Genomic DNA, 23,919 nt, shown 5'->3' with positions numbered 1-23,919 from the left:
ACTCTCCATGCATAAGTAAAGGGATACTGGACTCTGTGGAGTTACTTCACAGGGTTAATGTTTCGAGTCCAGTGAACATGTAAGGAGAAGTTCTGATACAGAAAGGAATGAAATGCGATATTAATTGAATTAAATGGTAGAGTGGGAGGAAAGTCACATGGACAGTGGCATGGGACACAGGGTTGAATAGCCCATCTCTGTAAAACATTACATAATTCTATGTAACGTGTGTCTGCTTCCATTTTAAGATAACACCAGATTCTATTCCCACCACTGTAGGTCTGGCAAGGCACTTTATGTCCTATCAACATCTCAGCTCCAAGCTCTGGAATTCCCTGTCTAAACATTTCTGACATTTTCCTTCACTGGCTGCCTTCAACTCACTTCATAAAATCGAACTATTTAAGGAGATAGAAGGGGACAGACCGGAAGCGTCAACTTTCCTGTTCCTATGATGCTGCCCGGCCTGCTGTGATCATCCAGCTCTACACCTTGTGATCTCTAGCTATTTAAGGACTAGGTTAGCTCAGTTGGCTGAACTGCTAGTGTGTGACACAGAATAACATGATGGGTTTGATTCCCACATTGACCGATGTCACCATGGTAGCCCTACCTTTGCTCAACTTTGTCCCTCGCCCAAGGTATGGTGGCCCTCAGGTTAAACCACCATCTGTCATCTATCACTGATAAAATCTATGGACCTCTGGAATTATGGAGACATTACTTTAGTCTTCCTCGCACCTTTTCCCTGGTGATGTTGACTGGTTTAAGTTCACTTCTCCCGATTACCTCTATGTTTCTCATGGCAATTGCAAGACATCTGCTTTATTGACAGGCACCAATTACCTGTTTAAATATTCACCTTTCCTCTGTTTTCGGTTTTCAATCCCCAGTCTGTATCTCTAGGCACCTTTGTTACTCTTTTCCTCGTAAAAATACTGTAGGAACTCCTACTGTCTACTAACTAGCTTTCTTTCATACTCTGCAATCCACATCTTGATTGTCTTTTTAGTCATTCTTTGCTGGTTCTCAGTCAGTCCAATGCTCTACCCTACTACAGATCTTTGCTGATTTGTCATGTGCCTTTCTAATTAGTAGTACCCTTTTCTTCCTTACTTAGCCAGTTATCCTTCTCAAACAGTCATTTTATCTCATGGAGTTCAATCTTCATGGAGAATTAATTTATCACTTAAAAAATTGGCCACTGGTAACTTTCCTCTCCTTACTTCTGACCTAGTTTCCCAATTCACCCCTGCCTTCATTCCCTCAGATTTGCCTCTATTTGGGTTTACAACACTCGTCATGACCCACACTTCTCCTTTTCAAACTTAACATAAAATTCAACAGTGGTCTGATCACAATCACCCAGAGGATGTTTTAGCGTGAGGTTATATCTTGTTGCAATACACATTACCAGTTCTAGATTTGCTGATACCTGGTAGACTCTAGAATATGTTTTAAGAAACTGTCTTGAAAACAATATGAACACATTTGACAACATGGTTCTCTCCATCTACATAAAAGGTTAAAGTCGCCCATGCTTATTCTGGTCCCTTTCCTAATGCCCCATCTATTTCTTCCTATATGCTCTGTCTTACAGTATGACTACTGTTAGGGGGCCTATAAACTTCTGCCACCAGTGACCTCTTTATCAGTTGGTATGCCTATTCTAACAAACCCAAGTCGGGGATTGGCAATGAATAGCCTTGCTACTGGTGCCCACATTCTGTGAATGAACGAGATTTAAGGCAGACTTTTAGATGCGACCTTCTCACCTCCTCAGTTCGTCCTGTGGGAGTGCAGATCTGCGCATGTTAACCCACTGCTGCAATTGAGTCAGTGAGGATTGGCGTTGTGCCATTTTCTCAGTGTTAGTACGTGGGACAAAGCCCCGCCGATGCACTGTATTGATCCCGTCCTGTTGCAAATACTCTTCACCAGGCCTACCAGGGGAAGCATTCTGCCAGCTGTGCCCATTAGGTTGCACAGGCTTCTCATGCCCCAGCTGAGTTCTCAGCTCTGGACCAGGACTGTTGGTGTCAAAGGGCACATCCTGTATAGTCACACCATTGACCTTGGCTGTTGGCTCATTGCCCAAGTCCTTCTGCTCACTCTTCCTGTTGTATCTTTCAGACCCGTCCATTTTACTTCGAACCTTTTCCAAGTCGGGTTTAATCAGCTGTTTACGATTGCTTGTGTGGTTCAATTCTGAAGGAGGTTTTAATTCATACTTCATTCCAGAGCTGTCAAGACAGCAGAAAAATAGACAAATTAGTGGATTGTTAAATTGAGATGAATGTGTTTTGTAACTATAGCCTTTCACCTCCACATATCAGGATGACAGGGAGATGAGACACACTCAGTTCAGTTGCTCCAAATCCTGATGTAGGTATGTAAGGCATGATTTGTCTGGTTAGCACACAAATTGGTATTTTTCACTGTATCCTGGTACATCTGACAATAACAATAAATCAAATCAAATCAATTCAAGTGGGAACGTCCTTTTGACACACAGATCTTGTAGAAATGATCTACTGAAGATTCTGCCTCCAATTAATTTGGGGAAACATTCTGTAAATTGCCAACCTGACTTCCCTGAAGAGAGTCAAACACATCTGTCTGTAGTCACAGTTGTGCAATTTTTTTATGAGTGGGTTTGATGTTGTAACAACTGCACCTCCCAGTCGCAAACCATTTCCACTCCCCCTCCCATTCTCTAGATGACATGTCCATCATGGGCCTCCTGCAGTGCCACAATGATGCCACCCGAAGGCTGCAGGAACAGCAACTCATATTCCGCCTGGGAACCCTGCAGCCTAATGGTATCAATGTGGACTTCACCAGTTTCAAAATCTCCCCTTCCCCAACTGCATCCCTAAACCAGCCCAGTTCGTCCCCTCCCTCCACTGCACCACACAACCAGCCCAGCTCTTCCCCCCCACCCACTGCATCCCAAAACCAGTCCAACCTGTCTCTGCCTCCCTAACCGGTTCTTCCTCTCACCCATCCCTTCCTCCCACCCCAAGCCGCACCCCCATCTACGTACTAACCTCATCCCACCTCTTTGACCTGTCTGACTTCCCTGGACCTATCCCCTCCCTACCTATACTCTCTCCACCTATCTTCTTTACTCTCCATCTTCGGTCCGCCTCCCCCCCTCTCTCCCTATTTATTCCAGTTCCCTCTCCCCATCCCCCTCTCTGATGAAGGGTCTAGGCCCGAAACGTCAGCTTTTGTGCTCCTGAGATGCTGCTTGGCCTGCTGTGTTCATCCAGCCTCACATTTTATCTTGGAATTCTCCAGCATCTGCAGTTCCCATTATCTTTGATGTTGTAGCAGTTATGTTACTACAACTCTGATACCTGGGCAAACAAAAAAACCAATAGCAAGCCAGAAACTTGGAGAATTCAGTTCTAATTAGCAATTAAAAACAAAGAAAATCAAGAGCTGGCACCTATAGTAACCAGAAAGCTGACAGGCTGAAACAAAAAAATGGAAATGGTTCAGTCAAATCTTTCAGGGGAAGAAACCTACCATCCTTCCCTGGTGTATAACTACCTGTGACTTCAGTTCCACGTCAATTTGATTGACCAAGTTCAGCAGGTAATAGGGAAGGCAAACTGAATTTTGGCCTTTATTTCAAAAGAAGTGGAGTATAAAAGCAGGGAGTAGCAAATTACTGCAGTTGCTGGAATCTGTATTGAAAACAAAAATGCTGGAGATCACAATCTAGCAGCATCCATGGAGAGAGGGCAAGCTAACGTTTAGAGTCTACATGACGCTTCATCAGAGCAGACGTGGAGGGGGTCAGCATTTATGCTATAGTTAGGTTCAGGGAGCCGGGGGAGAGCAGTGCTGGAGGAGAAAGGGTATTGGTGGAGTAGATTAAATGATCGGAATATGGGAATGTCAGAACAATGGTGTGTCTAACTGCTAGACTGGAAAGAACACTGGAGTTGGAGGAGGTGGGGAGGGGAGACAGGACATGATGACACAGAACGTAACACGTGAAGCTAAAAGAACAGCAAGGAATGGGAGTGGGCTCACAATCTGTTTTCAGCATAAAAATAGGGAGGTTTTGTTAAAAACGTACAAGGCAATAGTGAGACCACGGCTGGAATACTGTGAACAGTTTTGGGTGCCTTATCTAAGGCAAGATATACTGACATTGGAGACAATCCAAAATGGTTCTCTAGGCTGATGTTGCGTATGAAGCGACTGTCTTATCAGGACAGGATGAATAGATTAGGTCTGTACATGTTGGAATTCAGAAGAACGACAGGCAGCCCTTTTGAAACACACAAGATTCTCAAGGAACTTGGCAGCGTCGATGCAGAAAAGCTGATTGTCCATGTGGGAGACTTTAGAACCACAGGGCACAATCTCAATATGAGCGGTCACATATTCAAGACAGAGATGAGGAGGAACATCTCGAGTCATTGAGTAATACAGTACGGAAACAGGTCCTTCGGCCCAAACTGGCCCATGCTCATTCTGGTGCCCACTTAGCTAGTTCCAATTGCCTGCATCCGATGAATATCCCTCTAACCCCTACCTATCCATGTACCTATCCAAATGATTTTTAAATCTTACCTGCCTCAATTACTTTCACTGGTGACCCATTCCATATATTTAGTCTCCCAGAGAGTATCCATGGAATTCTTTGCTGCGGAGGGCTGTTGAGACTGGGTCATTGGGTATATTCAAGGCAGAGCAGACAGAGTTTTCATAGTAAAGGAACCAACGGTTATCAAAAAAGGCAGGAAAGAGGAGCTGAGGATTATCAGATCAGCACGGCCTCATTGAACTGTGGAGCAGATCCAAAGGGCTGAATGGCCTACCTTTGCTTATTGCCTTATGGGCTAATGGACTCTTCAATGCCGCCAGGAGTCAGGCCTATAAACCCACTCAGTAGTACAGGAGATGGATGTTAATAAATGCCAGCCATGCCCACGTGTCAAGAATGAATTTTAAGAAGTACTTCAGGTGAGATCAGGGCCATTAGAAGAGGAGACAGAATGGAGGAATGGTATGGCTCAATGTATTCTGAACATGACTCATTTACGCAAACATCAGGGGGATGGTAGCAGAGTGGTAACATCACTGGGCTGGTAATCCAGAGCCCCAGGTTAAAACCCTGGAATTCAAACTTAATTAATTAATCAGCAATTGAAGGCTAGGCTCAGCCAATTGACTCTCATAAAATGAATTGGCGTATGTCTGGGTTTGGAGCGGTTTATAATGTTACCAGAAGATTGCAGGTTCCAGTCATGCTACAGTTGCTTTTGGATGCCTGTGCTGCAGTGGTAGCGTTCACAACTCTGAGTTAGGAGGCCTGAATTCAAGTCCCACCTGCTCTCAAAGAATGTTGCGACACATCTGTGCCCAGGGCATTGAGGATACAGATAGACAAGTAATGCTGCAGCTTTATAGAACTTTAATTAGACCAACTTGAAATATTGCTTATAGTTCTGGTCACTACACTACCAAAAGGAGGTGGATGCTTTGGAGAGGGCAGGGAAAAGGTTTGCCAGGATATTCCCTGTTATGGGAGATTTTGAAGAAACGTTGGATGGACCAAGTTTGTTTTCACTGCAGTGCAGGAGGTTGAGGAGCGACCTAATGGAAATTTATAAGATTGTGAATGGTATGGATAGAGTGGAAAGTATGAGGCTTTTTCCCAGGGTGGAGGGATGAAGGGCTTGTTCCTGTGCTGTTTTGCTCTTTGTTCGTTGATTTAAAAAAAACATTATACATTCAGCTGAACTGTATATTGTGCAGTTCACAAAAGGCAAGAGTACTAAGCATACTCAACCGGCTCAGAATTTACAAAACTTAGTACATATGCCTAATTTTAAGGAGTGCCTGTGGTGTACTGGTTGTGTCCCTAGCTCTGATCCAAAAGGCCCAGGTTCAAGTCCCAGACTTCAAAACATCTCCGAACATAAAATACCTAAAAACCCAATTCATTCACTAATCTCCATGAGGGAAAGAAATCTGCCAGTCTGGCTTACGCATGACTCCAGGACGAAAGCAATGAGGTGAACCCTTGACCATCCTCTGAAATGGCTGAACAAGCCATTCAGCTTAAGGACAATTAGAATGGTCAACAAATACAGGCCTTCCCACATCCACAAAAGAATAAATTCTATAAAACTTAACACAACTGCCAACGTTGTTCACTTTTGACATGAACAAAAAAAAGCCTATTCAGAATAGCACACGATCACAATGTTTGTGAATCTTCTATACACTGCACCTGTTCAAAGGCATGGTCTGTATGCTCGCTGCTTCATTCATTGCATTGATCCAATCCTCCATCTCAGTCTTATTCTCCGCACTCAAGTAGTATGTCCTGATACCCGAATGTTCAGCCTGATAATGAACGGAGCGGTCATTATTGAGAAAAACCTCTGGCTGTCTGCTTACAATCAGCTGTGGGAGAGATAGGGGATGTGATCATCATTAGTGAGGCAGACTTAGTCAATGCTTTGAAAAAGATGATTAAACTGGCTGACAACCACAACTGGAAGCCAACAACTACACACTTGGGTCAGGTTTCCTCCCAACTGGAGGCTGGCATCGGTGTGGAGCAGCTCCCTTCTCCGGTCTACGTTGAGTCTGCAACCAGCGTTGCCGATGAGGCTTCTTGAGGTGACCACACATGGCAGGAGATCACCAGCCATCGGGCATCACTTGCACCAGCCCCAGCATCTCTGCCGCTGTTCTGTATGACGGCAAGCCTACCTCAGAAATGCATGAACCCACCTGAGTAGGTTCACTGCCAGCATGAGGCTGCCCTTTTGCCCCCCTCAACATCTCAAACAGGTTCCACCTTGAGGCACCACTTTAACGACAGCAGACTCCATGTGTTACAGAGGAGGAGCAGCCCTTCACAAGTGATGTCCCAGACAGGATAACCATGACACCTGCTCAAAAGTGATTCTCCAGTTGTGTTTCTCTTTCCAGTAACTGCCACATTTATGTGACGTTTAAGCCCAAATTGCACACCCTTTTTGTGTTCGTTCACCAGTCCGTTGGGTCAGTGCTCAGTGGGGAATGTGCATTTGTCTGGTATCAGCCAGCCTCCCACCTCCCTCCTGTTGGGAAGAGATTGCAACACCCTTCCACATTGCTGTTAATGTGAACACTTCTTTACACCAGAATTTGCTCTCTATCTATCATTCAGCTCCTGATTGTAGCATCTCGGGTTGGTATCCAATATCTCCAGCACAGGGAGTTCACCACTGCCTGAAATATCCACATGGCAGCCCAGATAATCACCTGATTTTCAACCATGGGAGGCACACATGGTCAAACCCAACACTGCCTGTGCATATGGTCCAAGCGATAATACCCCATGCAAGAGTCACTGGACGATAACCAGGAGCAGGGTCCAAAATGCTTTGCAGATCCCCCGTTTTCTGCAGAGACTGAGTATCTCAGCATTGGGTTTCACCTCAAGCACATACCCCACCGAGTCATCTGAACCAGCGAACAGTCATTTTATAAAATCAAAATCAACTTAGAATTATGGAATTATTATGTTTTCAAAAATTGTGTTTTCATTAAAATGTGGCAACTTAAGGAAGAAATGGAAGCAATGGGTTAAGCAGTATGGAAGTTCACATTTCATGTCACATGAACCACATGTCCAGCTTTGACTGCAGTCAAAGGTTAATGAAGTGTCTCTAAAAATGCATCTCTATCATTGGGCAGCTTTAGACATTGGTAGCCTTTGTAAGCCTGGGTGTGGTTGGTAAGTTGACGTGACATTGACTATTGGTCAATGAGATAGTTATCAGCAATGTTTGGATCAGGTGTCAGAATTTACAGAGTTTGGAAACTCCCTGAGCTGCCACGGCACCACTTGGAATATTCACAACTTAAAGGGTCAAAGAGAGCCCTTACTCACAAATGCTAGGCTGTGTGGCCGGAACACTAGTGTTCTGGAGTGTACAACAGTCTGTATCCTCTGGAGCACAGCAGGAGGGGAGAACCAGTATTGGGTACCTCTGATGTAAGCAGTTCTCAAAATCTGGCTGAAATGGGCAATAGGGACCTGGGCAGAGATGGTCTATTTGACCATGGGGAGCAACAACCCCAGCCTTGCCTTTATCTGAAGCCCAAGCAAGAATAGGGTAGCCTACATCCCCAACAGATATGCAGCATGTCGGCATGCCAAACAGACTTCCATGTTCTAAAGAAGGGTCACTAGACCCCAACGTTAACTCTGATTTCTCTCCAAAGATGCTGCCAGACCTGCTGGGTTTCTCCAGTAATTTCTGTCTTTGGTTTCTCCTTCCAACGTTGGAAAGGGACAGGAGAGTCAGAGAGTTTTAAAAGTCATGACGGCCGGCATTGGGTAGAATCTCTTGAATTTGAGACTTTGCAGAGATCGTGATTTTTGAATCTCATGTCCTGAGCTGTCAGATGGGATACAAACTGTTCTACTCGCCATTGCACTGTTGGTTTCTGCAGATGGGAGTTGTAATTCATTTGATTAAGTGCAGATATTGGTCTGTCATGACCTTGGTTAGTTAGAAGTACTAGAAATTATACCTAGCTGAGATCCTGCAGAAATTCAAGACACGTACAATGCAGCCACTTCTTGTACAGGGGAGTCCTCGGCCATGAGTGGAAAAGATAAAACGTCAGATCAACCAGCAGAGTTCAACATAGAGAAACAGCACACTCACCATAACCACAACACCCATTTGGTATATTCCTGGTTTTCCAGACTGACTGTGCAAAAGTAGCATCTCTATTTTGGGGTAGAACTTTTTTTTTATTGGCTTTTATAACAAAAAAAGACAGTATTGAAAGCATTATGATCATGTTAGGATGCCTCATCTAGAATTCCAGACTAATGCTTCAGAGACAAAAGTTCAAATCCTACCAGAGTAGCTGGTGGAAATTAAATTTGAAAAATAAAAGATAATGAAACAACTAGATTCTGATTAACAGCCCATTTGGTCTATTAATGTCCTTCAGAGAAGAAAATCTGTCACTTTCTACAATACCCTTCAGGCTTAGCCAAATTTATTGTATGCCATCAAATGCTCAGGTGAGAGAAAGGCACTGCTACTGGAAGGTATTAATGGATTATCAAAGCATATATGAGGCAACGGCCTACTGGTGTTATCACTGGACTGTTAATCCAGAGTATCAGGTCATATTCTGGGGACCCAAATTCAAATCTCCACCGTGGCAGATGGTGGTATCTGAATCCAATAAAAATCTGGAATGAAGACCACAAATCCACTGTCAATTGTCAGGAAAAACCCAACTGGCTCACTAATGCCATCTAGAGAAGGAAACTACAATCCTTACCTAGTCCTGATCCTACCTGACCCACAGCAATGTGGTTGATGGGCAATAAATGCTCACCCAGCCAGTGATGAACCCACTCTTGAATGAATTAAAACAAGATCTTTCCTGTTTTGTGCATACATGTCACTCCAGGCCAATAGTAATTCAGAAAGCAGTTAAGTGTCAACTGCAATGTCACTCAGCTCATCGCCTTCTCCAGGCAATATGTGCTTATCATCTCTGTGACATAATTAAAAAGTCATGCCATTCCCAGTGGGAGAACAGACTGAAATGTTAATCCCAGGCCTTCATTATTGTTGTGAGAATTGGGGATTGGGTTTGTCAATGCTGATTCGGTCATGAACGAAATTTCCATCTCATGACATCCCATCTCCAATAAATGACCCCCTCAATGGCCATGAAACAAAAAAAAATGAGAAGGCTGCCAAATTGTTTTAATTGTGTTACGGATTTTCCCCTTAGGTGCTGCATAGCGTAGAATGCTTGAGATTTAATCTCTGATTTCAAAAACTCCAGGATGAGGCTGGGAGGTTGGTGACCTCCTACAGGGGATGAGCTGGGATCTTTGTGTGATAGATGCTGCGCCAGGAGTCAGGACTAGCCTGTGAATTAAAGCTTGGGAAGTTGACTTTGTCACGCTGATGTTAAAGAAACTGAAAGTAAACTAACAACAAAAAAAAAGGTCTTAATCTGCTTTAGTTGTATCAATATTTTCTGTTCAATCGTTGGAAGCTGAATTGATTCGCTAGTACTATTGTTAGTTACTGGGACCTTGAAAACACAGTACTGTCTGTGCCAGCAATTATTCAATTTAAGAGAAAACTAATGTCCAACCATACAACAGACCCCTTGAAGGTTGGACTATGCTTTGAAAATCAAATGGAACCTTTCCATAGCATTTCTCCCACCTCAGTGTTTGATGACATGCAAGAAACAAGGCTGAACCCAAAAGGTTTTGTAGAAAGTTCTTCCCCTTCTACTCACACCCAATAGCTATAGAGTCATAGAGTCATGCACCATGGAAACAGACCCTTCGGTCCAACTTGTCCATGCTGACCAGATATCCGAAATTAATCCAGTCCCATTTGCCAGCATTTGGTCCATATTCCTCTAAATGCTTCCTTTTCCTATACCCCTTTGGATGCTTGTTAAAAATTGTAATCGTACAAGCCTCCACCGGCTTATTCCATACACATACCATCCTCCGTGTGAAAGAGCTGCCCCTCAGATTCCTTTTAAATCTTTCCCCCCAGCTTAAACCTATGCCCTCTAGTTTTGGGCTCTCCTACTTTGGGAAAAATACTTTGGTTATTTCATCCTATCCATGCTTCTCATGATTTTATAACTTCTATTAGGTTCCTTCACTCAGCCTCCAATGCTCCAGGGAATATACCCACCTATTCAGCTTCTCCCAATACCTCAACCCTTCCAACCCCAACAACATCCTTGTAAATCTTTTCTGTACTCTATCAAGTTTAATCTTTCCTAAAACAGGAAGACCAGAACTTAAAGCAGTGCTCCAAAAGTGGCCTAACCATTGCAGTTACAGCCGCAAAATGACATCCCAACTCCTATATTTAATGCACTGGCCAAAGAAGGCAAGCATACCAAATATCTTGTTCACTACACTGTCTACCTGTAACTCCACCTTCAAGGATCTATGAACCTATACCCCAAGGTTTCTTTGTTCAGCAACACTCCCCAGGACCCTACCAATAAGTGTATAAGTTCTGCCCTGACTTGTCCTTCCAAAATACAACACCTCGTATTTATCTAAATTAAACTCCACTTGCCACACCTTGGCCCATCAGCTCATCTGATCAAGGTGCAAAATTAAAATGGACCAGAGGAATTTCCAACTGCTGCAACACATTTGGAGGTTGAACCATCTCTGATTCTTGTTGGTCACTTCCCATTGACAGGACAAACTCACCCTTTAGAATGTAAAGAGGAGCACAAGACACTTCCAAGTGTTTGAGCAGTTGTGCTAATACCAGATATTTTGTTACATGTGGAACAGAAGATTCAAAGATGCCTCTTCTCCTCCTGATAGTGTTAGCTCTGCAAATATTTACTACAGGAGATCGGCTTTTACTGGTATTGTGTTTAGTTTGGGATCTTCACCTTAATACCGTTCTTAGCCTGTGGGTTCATCACTTTGTCTGACAACTTTAGGCAAACAATACCTGAAGAAATCTAAATGCTTAGTCTCAGTCTCTGAAGCAATAGGAATATTTAAATAGTCTGCAAACATATAATCATCAAGCCATACATGACCCCAATTGCTCCTACTGCCTGATTTAAATACAGAACTACAAAACAGTACCCCTGGCAAATCAACGATATCTAATCTACTCCACCGCAATTTGGCAGCTGGATTAGAGAATATCATTTGTTTTAAAGCAGCCGGGGGATTAACACTCTGCTTGACTTTATGCATGTGGCTGTGTAGGCATTCACAGGCTGGATTTTTCAGAAATAAACTTCAAAAGTATAATATTGACCCCTCTCGGCAACAGTGCGCAATCAGGACGTACAAGGAACATGCACCCACTCCCTCACCAGTCATCTCCTAAAAGACAATGAAGCTTCTTTTTTCTGTTCCCTGTTCATCTGTTCGTGTAATTGTAATCCAACCAGTGGAGCAAGGGGTTAGCTTAGCAACATGCTGTCTGCATGTGGACTGAGAATCAGCCACACTTGATAGAAACTAAACTTCAGCAATTTCTATAACAAGCAGCTCATCTGCGCTTAGTCTGAACGCCAAGACAATACTCACTCTTCGCCTGTGATAATTCTCCGATAGCTAATATTTGAGACTTGCGAGGTAACAAACATTTTGTGTTTCCTGTTGCTGAATGTTACTTGTCTGGAATTATTTCTTGGGTTACACTGTAGTAATGCCACATATGAGCTTATTGTCACTTGCAGGAGCTTCAGAACTTCTCTCAGTCACTTTTGAATTGAGATTAAAATTTGCCTTTATATCTGTAAGGCAGTTTTAGGGCCATAAACACTTGAAGGGAATAACCTGGATCAAAATCATTTGTCAGCTTCAATCAGCTGAAGGTTGTCAATCCCAAAAACATTCATTTCAGCTCGTCATGTTCCAGATTCTGATGGATTTGCTGTGTATTTCCAGCATCTAATTATTCACTGTTCAGGCTTGGGGAATTTAAAAGCTTTTTTTTAAAAAGAAACATTGCTTCTTTTTTGATTTCATCAACCAGGCTTGTAAGTGGGCCTGATCTGTCTGAAAATAAACTCTATTGTAGAATGATACAGCACAGAAGGAACCCATTTGGCGTGCCAAAGTAAATGTCCTCTCTCTGCTATGTGCAATGAAGTTGCAACCATATTATTTCTAAACAATTTTGCCTCACAGCATACAGACAAAACCTTTCCACCAGCATGCAGGTACAGAAAGCTCTGGACACTTAGGTAACAGAATACAGAGACACAGCTATAGACAGACACATACCCACAAGAGATATGGCAAACAAACATAAGCACATGTGCATTTTAAAAAAAATATTCTTATCACTCATGGAACGTGGGTGTCAGCGGCTGGGCTAGCATTTATTGCTCATCCCTAGTTGCCTCTTGAAAAGATGGTGGTGAACTACCTTCTTGAACTACTGCTGTTCATGTGCTGTAGGTTCAGCCACAATGTTTTAGGGAGGGAAATTCAGGATTTTGACTCAGCAACGCTGAAGGAATGGCAAAATAGTTCGAAGTCAGGATGGTGATTGGCTTGGAGGGAAGTTTGAAGGTGCTGGTGTCCTTCTAGATGGAAGTGGTCGTGGGTTTGGAAGGTGCTGTCTAAGGATCATAGGTGAGTTTCTGCTGTGCATCTTGTAGATAGTACACGCTGTTGGTAATGAGTGTCGGTGGCGGAGGGAGTTGATGCTTGTGGATGAGTTTCAGGCTGCTTTTCTCTCAGATGGTGTCAGGCTTCCTGAAACACATTACTTCTGCTGCATTTGTCCATATGTGTTGGTGTGCCTCTCTTGTTGTACATCACTGCATGTTTATTGTAGGTAAGAGAGTGTACGTGGAATTAGTTAAGGTACATTGAGTTTATGCATACCAGAACATCACACCGATGTAGTCTATTGACTTAACTTAAAGTAAAATCAGGGAAGTCATCTCAATCATGCTATCACGTTCCAGATCTAAAAAGCAGTGCATCTCTTTATCATGGGAGCAGTTGTACAGACACACATAGAAAACAGAGTAGGCCATTCAGTCTCTCAAATATGTTCTGTTCAGTGAAATAATGACTGGTCTGTATCTTAAGAGTGTCTACAAGACATTTTAGGGAGGTGTGTGTAAGTATTTTTGAAGGAAAACTTTGGACTCTTGTAATACTCTAAAAGGTAAAAAAAAGGTTCCTGAACACAAACAGGGAATAAAACAACCCTTTCATTTACAAGTCTTATATTGTAATAAAGGAGGGAAGTGTAAGTTTCACAGCAGATTTTTAAAATTTATCTTCCCATGCAAGTGGCTAACCACATTTCAGTCGCCTTGATTTATTAGACAAAGCCTCAGGGGTGGTTGCGGCTGAGACTGTGTGTACCATCAGCACAAGTTAACAGAGACATTACAGAGATATCACTCAATTTGTGAGGGAAGGGCAAATTGAGGTAAGCTCCCTGCATCAAGGCTGGCACAATGTTCGTGTTTCCAAAATCAAATAACTTCAAAACAAAGATGCATTTCCGTGAGTAGAGTTTGAATCTAATAAAAATGTTTGGCGAGCTTAAACATTGAATAACGGACGGCAGGAGTGAGATACAGGCTGAACTGTAATTGAGGCATTTAGAAAACGTTGTAGAAGCTCACTTTGAGTATATTAGTTACACAGTGGTTAGCACTGTTGCCTCACATCACCAAGAAGCTGGGTTCGATTCCAATCTTGGGCATCCGTCTCTGTGGAGTTTGCGTATTCTCCCTGTCTGCATGGGCTTCTATCATGTGATCCAGTTTCATAGAATCGCAGGATCCCTACAGTGTGGAACCAGGCCATTTGGCCCAACAAGACCCCACCGCCCCTCCAAAGAGCATCCCACCCAGACCCATTCCCCTACCCCTGCATTTCCCATGTCTAACCCACGTAACCGGAACATCCCTGGGCACAATGGGCAATGTAGGATGGCTAATCCACCCTAACCTGCACAGCTTTGGACTCTGGGAGGAAACCGGAATGCCCAGAGGATGTGCAAACTCCACACAGACAGTCATCCGAGGCTGGAATTGAACTGGGTCCCTGGTGCTGTGAGGCAGCAGTGCTAACCACGGAGCCACCGTGCTGCCCCTATACAGTCTTCCCACAGCCCAAAGATGTGCAGGCATGGTGGACTGGCTGTGCTTTAAAATCGTCCACAGTGTCCAGGTATGCGCAGGACAGGTGGGTTAGCCTTGGTAAAAGCCCCATATGGGGTTATGAACATGGGGTGTGGGAGTGGATGGGATGTTTGCTGAAGGGTCAGTGCTGATTTGATGGGCTGAATGGCAGAGCAGTCTCATGCTGAATGACCTACTCATATCCCTATGTCAAGTTTAATAACGGATATCCTATGGTGACTAACAAGTTCCAATTTCATCAAGTATTCTAATTTGTAATTAATTGATACCTTGGAGTGAGGTACAGCCTATAATAGAATCAAATGGTTCATATTATATGATGTACCTTGGGAGTTGCTTGTTATCCATTCCACATGTTATTAACACTGCATTTTGAGATCAGTTTATGCTATCTTTATTTTACATTTTAAATTCCCTAATACACAGCAAGCTTCCTTGATCTCTTTTCATCTGTAGTGTCTTTGCTATTGAAGAGTTGAGATTGTGATCTTATTCCAGTATTGTTCTCAATATTTATCAAGCCAAATATCTCCATTTACAAGGGGATTGCAAGGACAGTGCTACAATAGAATGAAGTCCTATCAAAATCTCCCCATGACTAGTTCAATGAGACTGTAATTCTGAAACCTGATGCTCTGCTGAAAAATTTCTCATGTGGAGATCCTTTTTAAGAAAAAGCCACAAATATGAGTCACAAATGTCTAAAACAGCCAGCGGCCTGGGCTCTCAATGGGAGAATGCCTGAGTATGTCCAGTGTGATTGCATTTAAATCAACAAGGTTCTTTGACTAACTCTAAATCATCACATGCAGAACAGTAGAACAAGCAGGATTATATTAACTAGGAGTCAGTATCTGAGGTACGAGCCTTGCATGAAGCAAAGTGATGGGGTTAATCGTCACAAAGTGGTCTCTCGCTTACTCAATAAATAAATGAAGCAGTCATTAAAACTATTTCATCCAATCTGAGAAATTAGAGAAAAATCTGCCGAATATGACAAATCTAGGATGCATTATGAATCTACCACACGGTTTTGGAGAGGATCTTCAGATAATATTCCCACATTCCTATTTGCTAGGTTTGTGAAATTCCAGAAATTGGATAATATTTTTAGTTGAGGGGCCACTTTGTGTCAAGAAAGAAAGGAGACCCCAAAAGTAGTGAAGTCACAAGAGCAAACAACAAATATAACAAGGACAGAAACATCAATAATACAAGGAAATAACAGATAAACTCAAAAGATTAAGCAGTGACACCTACACAAGACATCTTGAGCGATTTGTGCTGAACTTTGAAAAGCATCAACTCCTAGAATCTTTTGGGCCGTTCCACATGTTCCAGCTGGCAGTATTCCTGGAGATTTAGTCACATGGCATTTCAGCCATACATGACCCCACCCCTTACACTCCCATCATTGGTCCATCTTGCAGGGGTTACTTTTCTACAGCCAATAGGAAAAAGAACAAATACTTTGCTGGCCAATTGGATTAATCTTCACCATTTGTGAAACAGCCTTCCATTCCCCATGTCCAATAATTAATGAAATCGTTGACACATACCAGAGAAAAACTCAGATTTTTGTTCAATGCTCCTTTGGTTTTTCACCTGAGTTGTATCTAAAAGTGATCCTGAGATTAATCTATAAGTCTCTGCAGTTTCCAGGATAAACATGGAGGAGGCTCAACACAAGAACCCCATCCCCTATATGAATGGAAAGCCATTGGGACAGGGGTCAATTGTAAACACAATTTTTGGATTGGCAATTTTCAGTTCATAAGGCATTTTTGCATACCCGAAGAGGGTAGGAATATTGGTGACTTATAGCTTTCATTTATATCCCCCTCCGCTGAACCCTCAACACTCCTACTCCATTGGCCAAAGCTACCGACTCTGTGTCTGGTGTTAAAAGCACTAAGAGCACTTTGGTGCCTCTCCCCAAATCACTGGTATTCTCATGCAAGCTGAGGCATGGAATGCTGGTAGGACTGTCACTCATTGTGGACCTCACATTCTGTCTCAATCTCACCCTTGCACAAAATCTACAAGTGACTTGTCAGAGAGTAGTTTCAGAGAGAGCACTACATCACCTTGAAGGCATGCTTGCGGGTGATGTTGTCTGAAGGTTGAACGGGGCTTATCCGGAAGCTGAACAATGGGATGCTCGCCAGAACTGCCTCCTCTTTCTCATCTGGATTTGAAGAAAAAGTTTGCTGTTACTGAATTAACTTTCCTAGTACAAAGACCTCACCACTCTTTCACATGTATCGCTCTGCTTTATGAGGAAGGAGAGGCTGTGCGTACACAAGAACAGACTGTCACTGGCCCTCCTGCCCCATGTGATCACTAGTGAGGCTTCATATGGTGAGAAAATGCAGACATTGATACACTAAGTCCAACAAATCCTTGGCATTCCCCCGACCCTGATTAACATTGTTTGCTAAGTGTACCCCAACTCTCCTCCCAGCTACTCACAGAACATAGAGCATTACAGCGCAGTACTGGCCCTTCGGCCCTTGATGTTGCGCTGACCTGTGAAGCCAATCTGAAGCCCACCTAACCTACACTATTCCATTATCATCTATATGTTTATCCAATGACCATTTAAATGCCCTTAAAGTTGGCGAGTCTACTACTGTTGCAGGCAGGGCATTCCACGCCCTTATACTCCCTGAGTAAAGAACCTACCTCTGACATCTGTCCTATATAATATCACCTCTCAAATTAAAGCTATGTCCGCTCATTCCAACATTCACCTCATGCCAGTGACCTCTCCCTCAGCTATCCTGGCACTGTTATCCTCCACTGCCCAATTTTGAGAGTTTGTTACTTAAATAAATCTCGACCGCTAAACTAACGCATGTCCAATTTTAATCACTCCACCACTGGGAGCATTGCCATTAACTGCTTAGGCTGAGGAATTCCCTCCCTAAACCGCTCAACCCCGCCACCTCTCCCTCTTCTCCTGAAACGCTATCTCTAGTGAGGTTTAATGGTTACCTCGGTAGTAGAAGAGGCATCGATCTGCCAGCACAAACCAGCGCTTGTTCCAGGACTTCACTCCTGAGCTTGCCTGCCAAAGACAAGAACAGTTAACACCTTTGCATTGATAAAAGTGAAGACAACTAGCAAGGAAACAGTCGAGAGAGACAGTAGGAGCTGCAGATGTTGGAGTCTGAGATAACAAGATGTGGAGCTGGATGAACACAGCGGGCCAAGCAGGATCAGAGGAGCAGGGAAGCTGGCGTTTTGGGTCCGGGCCCTTCAACACTTCCCAGTCATCCAAAATCATTCCCTCTGTCAAAATAATGGATATTCCACCTTCGATTTAAATGGATTAATGGCTTGCAGTTTTATTATCCTCAGCAGATGCTGATGAAACACCCTCTCGATCTCAACCTACAAAAGTAAAACTTGGAAACCGCTGACGTTGCAGAAGTTGCAAAGAGGTGGTGGTGTCATGGTAACGTCACTAGATTAGTAATCAGGACCACAGGCTAATATTTTGGCGACAAGGGTTCAAATCCCACAAGGCAGATGGTGAAATTTGAATCTGGAAGTAAAAGCTAGCCTAAAGGTGATCACATTCATTGTCATTCAACCTTACCTTGTTCACTAGTGTCCTTTAGGGGAGGGAATCTGGCGTACATGTGACTCCAGACCCACAGCAATGTGGCTGTCTCTCAAATTACCAATGAGTACAAATGCCTGGCTAGACAGCAATGCCCGTATTGCATGAATGAATTAAAAACTGAAAATATTCAGAAGGTCGGACTGCATCCAAGGAGAGGGGAACAAAGTTGATTATTGATGCCATTTCTCAAATTGAGGGGCATTTGTCAAAGTTTCCTGTTTTTAAAGCAAATACATCCTGCCCTGCCGGTGCTAAAATATCACCAAGTGGAAAATACAGCAGGTGTTAGAAATCTAACAGCCTGGAATTTCGTTGAACAAAAACTGAGCAGAAATGGCTGCCCTGATATTTACAGTTTGGTACAGGACCCTCAGCAGTTGGGAAAGCCAGGAATGTGAAAGTCTTGATTAAATTAACTACAGGGCCTCATTAGAAGGGGTTTTTTTTTTGTTAAATAAAGTTTTCTGCCTGGCAGCTGGCTACACTGGAGAGCTGATCCATTACTGAGCAGGAAAGCCAGTGGTCTAAGTTGCACAGCATTGCTGCTTATCTGCTGGGATTGTAGAAAGACTCCACAGTTGGCAGTCGGGAAGGGAACACTTAGTGTGAGTAGAATTGGATTGGTGGATTTCCACTTGACATCTGTGCCTTCTCCCAATGATGACACTTCATCTAGCCTTGAAGTGTTCATTGCTTTGCCATTATAATTTCTTACATTGCCTTTATATCTTACACCCAGTGAATGACATCGCAATGAGTGCCTGAACCTATTTGGCTTTCGGCAGTATTGTTATGGTTTTCTAACTGTTGCTGCTCAGCTCTGGCCCTCCACTTCTTCCCAGCAGCTCTGTAAACGATTTGATCTTGATAGCCATTTCCTACCTACTAACCTCACCCTCCCATTTCCTACCTACTAACCTCATCCCGCCCCCTTGGCCGGTCCATCCTCCCTGGACTGACCTACCTCCATCCTACCTCCCCACCTACACTCACCTCTACTGGCTCCATCCCCACCTCTTTAACTTGTCTGTCTCCTCTTCACCTATCTTCTCCTCTATCCATCTTCGATCCGCCTCCCCCTCTCTCCCTATTTATTTGAGCCCTCTTCCCCTCCCCCATTTCTGATGAAGCGTCTAGGTCCGATACGTCAGCTTTCCTGCTCCTAAGATGCTGCTTGGCCTGCTGTGCTTATCCAGCTCCACACCTTGTCATCTCAGAATCTCCAGCATCTGCAGTTCCAACTATTTTTGATCGCCTTGTGCTCAGTTTTGGAAGCCTGGTGCATACATTTCAAATGGCTAAGAATTTGACTCATGAAAGATTCTGTTTGCTAACGCCTTCTTATATTGCAAAATAAACAACAGCAGTTAACGTTTTAAAAACTTACCACAATCCAACTTTGTGAAGAGGAGGATTGGACTCTCCACAGCTACCAGAGGATTCTGGGAGATTTTTCAATGTTTGGTATAAATTTAACTGAAGATAAGATTGCATTTTAGTCATTAAATCGACTTTCTACGCTTCCTCTTGACTACCCACACATTTTAATACAATCCCTGTTCAACATTGCCACTTGACGCTTTTATCCAATATCACTGAGAGAGAAAAACATTAAATCCTTTTTCTTAAATTAGGAAATAAACTCATGCTTCATATTTGTTCTTTTGCATTAATTAAAGATATCACTCAAACACTGTTGTACAGATCTGCAGTGGCATATTCATATCCCTGCACTGATTAAAATGTGTGCAAGGTCTTATATTTAATAACAATGCAGGGTTCTTGCATCTGTTCCTGCTGAATAAGCACCAACGTAATGCATACACCCTATTCAACTTTGCTGATTGGGTGACAAGTTACACAGTCAAGTAACCCTCATACTGCTGGATAATAAGTAAATCTATGCAGTCAGCTATTCTCTATTCGGCCAGGGACATATCACACCAAAAAACAAAAATCCTGATCTTGCTAATACCAACACTGTTCAGTTATAAAAAAGAGTGCCATATGCAGTGAAATCATAAGCGCAGATGTGAAGGAGCTTATAGCTTTGCTGGAACTAATGTGCAGAGCAAGTAATTTGCACCACGCTGTGACTAACACTTGCACAACAATTTCACAGTCATTCAGCAGAAACCTGGGCATAACTAATTGGAATGCCAATCAAAGTACCTACACGGAGTTCAATGGGAACTTTATAGAAGCAGTACTTAGTGCTGTGTTTGTTTATTTTGCAATTAGTAATGTTTGGAATTTTGGACACCATTGTGGAAGTGAGAGGAGGAAATACAAACATAATTTCAGCACATGTTCCAGAGTGATAAGCTATAAGTCTATAAATTTACGAAAGGATAATATTCAGGCTTGGGCTGATAAGTGGCAAGTAACAATTCACGCCACACAAGTAGCAAGCAATAGCCATTTTCAATGAGAAATAATCTAACCATCTCCCTTTGACGGTCAATGGCAGTACCATTGCTGAATTTCCCCCATATCAACATCCTGGAAGTTATCATTGATCAGAAACTGAACTGTATTAGTCTACAAGTACAGTAGCTACAAACGTAAGTCAAAGACTGGGATTTCTATGGTGAGTAATTCACTTCCAAATTTCTCAAAGTCTTCCCACCATCTGGAAGGCACAAATAAGGATGGAATGTTGCACAATTGCCTGGATGAGTGTAGCTCCATCACCACTTACTGCAACAACTCACCAAGGATCTTTAGACAGCATCATTAAACACATGATATCTACCACCTAAAAGGATAAGGGTAGCAGATACATGGGAACACCACCCATGACAAAGTCCTTTCCGAACCACTCACCATCCTGATTTGGAACAGTTCCTTCCTTGTCACTGGATCAGAATTCTAATCTTGTGTCCACTTAAGGCAGATAGGCTTCAGTGGTTCAAGAAGGCAACTCACCACAACCTTCTCAAGGACAGTTAGGGACTGTCAATAAAGTCTGGCCGTGCTGATAACACCCATATCCCATGAATGAATAATAAAACAAGTCACTGGGTGGACAGAGGCAGACTGCTTTCAGCAGTTAAACACAAAGACCTGCGGATGCTGAAACAAAAATAGAAGGTGCTGGAGAAACTCAGCAAGTGCTGGACACACCTGTGGAGCGAGAAACAGAGGTGGAGATCCAAATGCAGGACCCTACAGATGCCGTCAGACCTGCTGTCTTCCTCCAGTACGGTCTGTTAGTGCTTCTAGCAATTGTGAGGTTAGGAGCAGGGTTGCCCAGAAATATAACAATAAATAAAAGAGATAATAAAGGTGAAACCTCTTATCACAGAAATTCACGAGCTAATGAAATTCACCTCCAAAATTAGCAGATGAAGCAGGAACATGTCAACATTTCCAGCTCAGTTTTGCATAAATGGACAGATAGAATGAAATTGCAAGGTTATGGACACGGTGAGGGTGAAAATGATGGAAAGCATTTGTTTTAAGGAGGGTAAGGAGATGAAAGATTTTCAGGGGTATGCAGGAAGGTAGACCTGAGGGTGAAATGGGATCAGCCGTAACTAAGGAGGAAAAGACCTGAACTGCCAGGTGGCCTTCTCTTGTTTCTTGTTCATACATTTGGAACGAAATGGACTGGATTTGCTGTTAGCTCTACAGGAGTTGGGATGTCATTTTGCTGCTGTACAGGACATTGGTGAGGCCACTTCTGGAATACTGCATACAGTTCTAGTTGCCTGGTAGAGAAAAAAAACTTAACAAGGATGTTGCTGGAACTGGGTTATAAGGAGAGGCTGGATAGTCTGGGACTTCTTTACCTGGAGCATTGGAGGCTGAAGGGTGACCTTATAGAGGTTTACAATACGAACAGGGGTATAGATAGAGGGAATAGCTCTGATTTTTTCCCCCCAAGGGTAGGGAAGTCCAAACATAGAGGGCATAGATGTAAGGTGAGATTATGAACACTTTGGACACATCATCCCTCAATCTTTCAGACTCAAGGAATACTACATGTTAATGCAGCTTGTCCTTGTAATGTAACCCTGTACTCCCAGTAGCATTCTGCTGATCTCAGCCAGACTGGACCGAGGCCGTGTGACTGAGATGGGCACTGGTGGGAGGTGGTGAGGGAAGTGAAGCGAGTGGGGTCAAGAGGGGAAAAATCAAATTTAATCAATATCTCCGTGATTCCGGCTTGAAAATGAATGTGTTTGGGTGTAGAAAAGATGTGACTAGTGCCCCTGAGATCAGACAGGTATAGTGTACATTGACAGACAGAGATTGGTCAGCTGAGTGAAATGCTGCACCATGACCACTGTTGTATCAATTGCCGCCTCCAAAGGAGTTAATGTTCATGTTATATTTGCTCCACCCATTCTACTGATGTCACATACATAGAACATATAACAGAATACTACAGCGCAGTACAGGCCCTTCGGCCCTCAATGTTGTGCCAACCTGTGAATCTACGGATGAAGACAAAGAGTTCTCTTCTAGATTTTGGAGGGATTAACTGAACGTGTACCAGCTCCCTAAGTTCCTAGTAATTCTGCCGGACCAAACGTGGTTGCACTTGTGGCTATCATATAATAAGTGTTCTTGTTATTGAAGAACAGTGCTTCTTCTACAATGGTGTATCCTGTACCACTAATGGATTGAGAGTCCCCAGACAAAGCAAAGTAGAAGCAGGAATGGTGGCAGTAGTGACCTCAAACAGCCCTTACCCAGTACCACAGAAGGGGCAACTACTAAATGCCACTGTGATCATCCAGGAAAATACATAACAACATGGGACTGTACACAAGAACGAAACACGACTTTCAGGACAGGAGGCAAGGGAGAAACAAAAATGGCTTAAACTTTTTTTTAAAAAAAATCAATAGCTGTGTGTGGACAGACATTGTTGAGTTCTTCCATTTCAATGCTATTGTAGTGTTAGCATTAGTACACATTATTGTATCAGTGACAAAAGGCACATTTTGTCAAAGCCCTTCATCTTGCAAACATCAGGACAATTTGCAAGAATACCTCAAAGACTGGTGGAGCGTATTAAACTAACTATTCCATTGGTTGCTTGTGGCAAGAAACAGGATGGCCGTATCTAACCAGCCACTGCTTGCCAACCTCACAACACAGTTTCCAACCCGAGATGTGATTCTGCAAGAGAACAATATTTTTTGAATAATCCTGAGAGTGTGAAGAAATATGCTAACAACTAAGTTAGACCACACAGTTTGGTGTACTTAAAGCTATGTAAATTTATACACAGGACTCTGTTCTTCGCAGTCAGAAACAACAGGAAATCACATTGATAACAGTGTGAAGCTGGAGGTACACAGCAGGCCTGGCAGCATCGGAGGAGCAAGGAAGCTGACGTTTCAGGTAGGGACCCTCATTTTTTCTGAAGAAGGGTCCCGACCGTAATGTCAGCTTTCCTGTTCCTCTGATGCTGCCTGGCCTGCTGTGTTCATCCACCTCCACACTGTGTTATCTCTGACTCCAACATCGTCAGTTCTTACAATCTGATTGAGGTAATCACATTGCATCTGTTTCAATTCAACAAAATAGATGCCAGTGATTCCCTGGCTGATTTCTCAAGGTAATTCCCT

The 23,919-nt window shown here is 43.1% G+C and overlaps 1 protein-coding gene across 17 annotated transcripts in view; it reads right to left on the bottom strand.

The window, feature by feature from the left end:
• Window positions 1–23,919, bottom strand: part of plekha6 (pleckstrin homology domain containing, family A member 6) — a 351,695-nt gene that overhangs the window by 55,836 nt on the left and 271,940 nt on the right. For 16 of the 17 annotated variants that reach the window (XM_048553351.2, XM_048553354.2, XM_059653334.1 and 13 more), the window contains 4 exons: window positions 17,701–17,773; window positions 16,791–16,891; window positions 6,260–6,435; window positions 1,776–2,243 (listed from right to left, as the gene is read on the bottom strand). In XM_048553351.2, coding sequence (XP_048409308.1) covers window positions 1,776–2,243; window positions 6,260–6,435; window positions 16,791–16,891; window positions 17,701–17,773 — 818 coding nt within the window. The remainder of the gene's footprint in view (window positions 1–1,775; window positions 2,244–6,259; window positions 6,436–16,790; window positions 16,892–17,700; window positions 17,774–23,919) is intronic. The other variant, XM_048553355.2, reaches the window with a different exon arrangement.

The sequence above is a fragment of the Stegostoma tigrinum genome, chromosome 21 (assembly GCF_030684315.1).
Source record: "Stegostoma tigrinum isolate sSteTig4 chromosome 21, sSteTig4.hap1, whole genome shotgun sequence".
NCBI classification, from domain to species: domain Eukaryota; kingdom Metazoa; phylum Chordata; class Chondrichthyes; order Orectolobiformes; family Stegostomatidae; genus Stegostoma; species Stegostoma tigrinum.
This window is presented reverse-complemented; position numbering and strand designations above follow the sequence as displayed.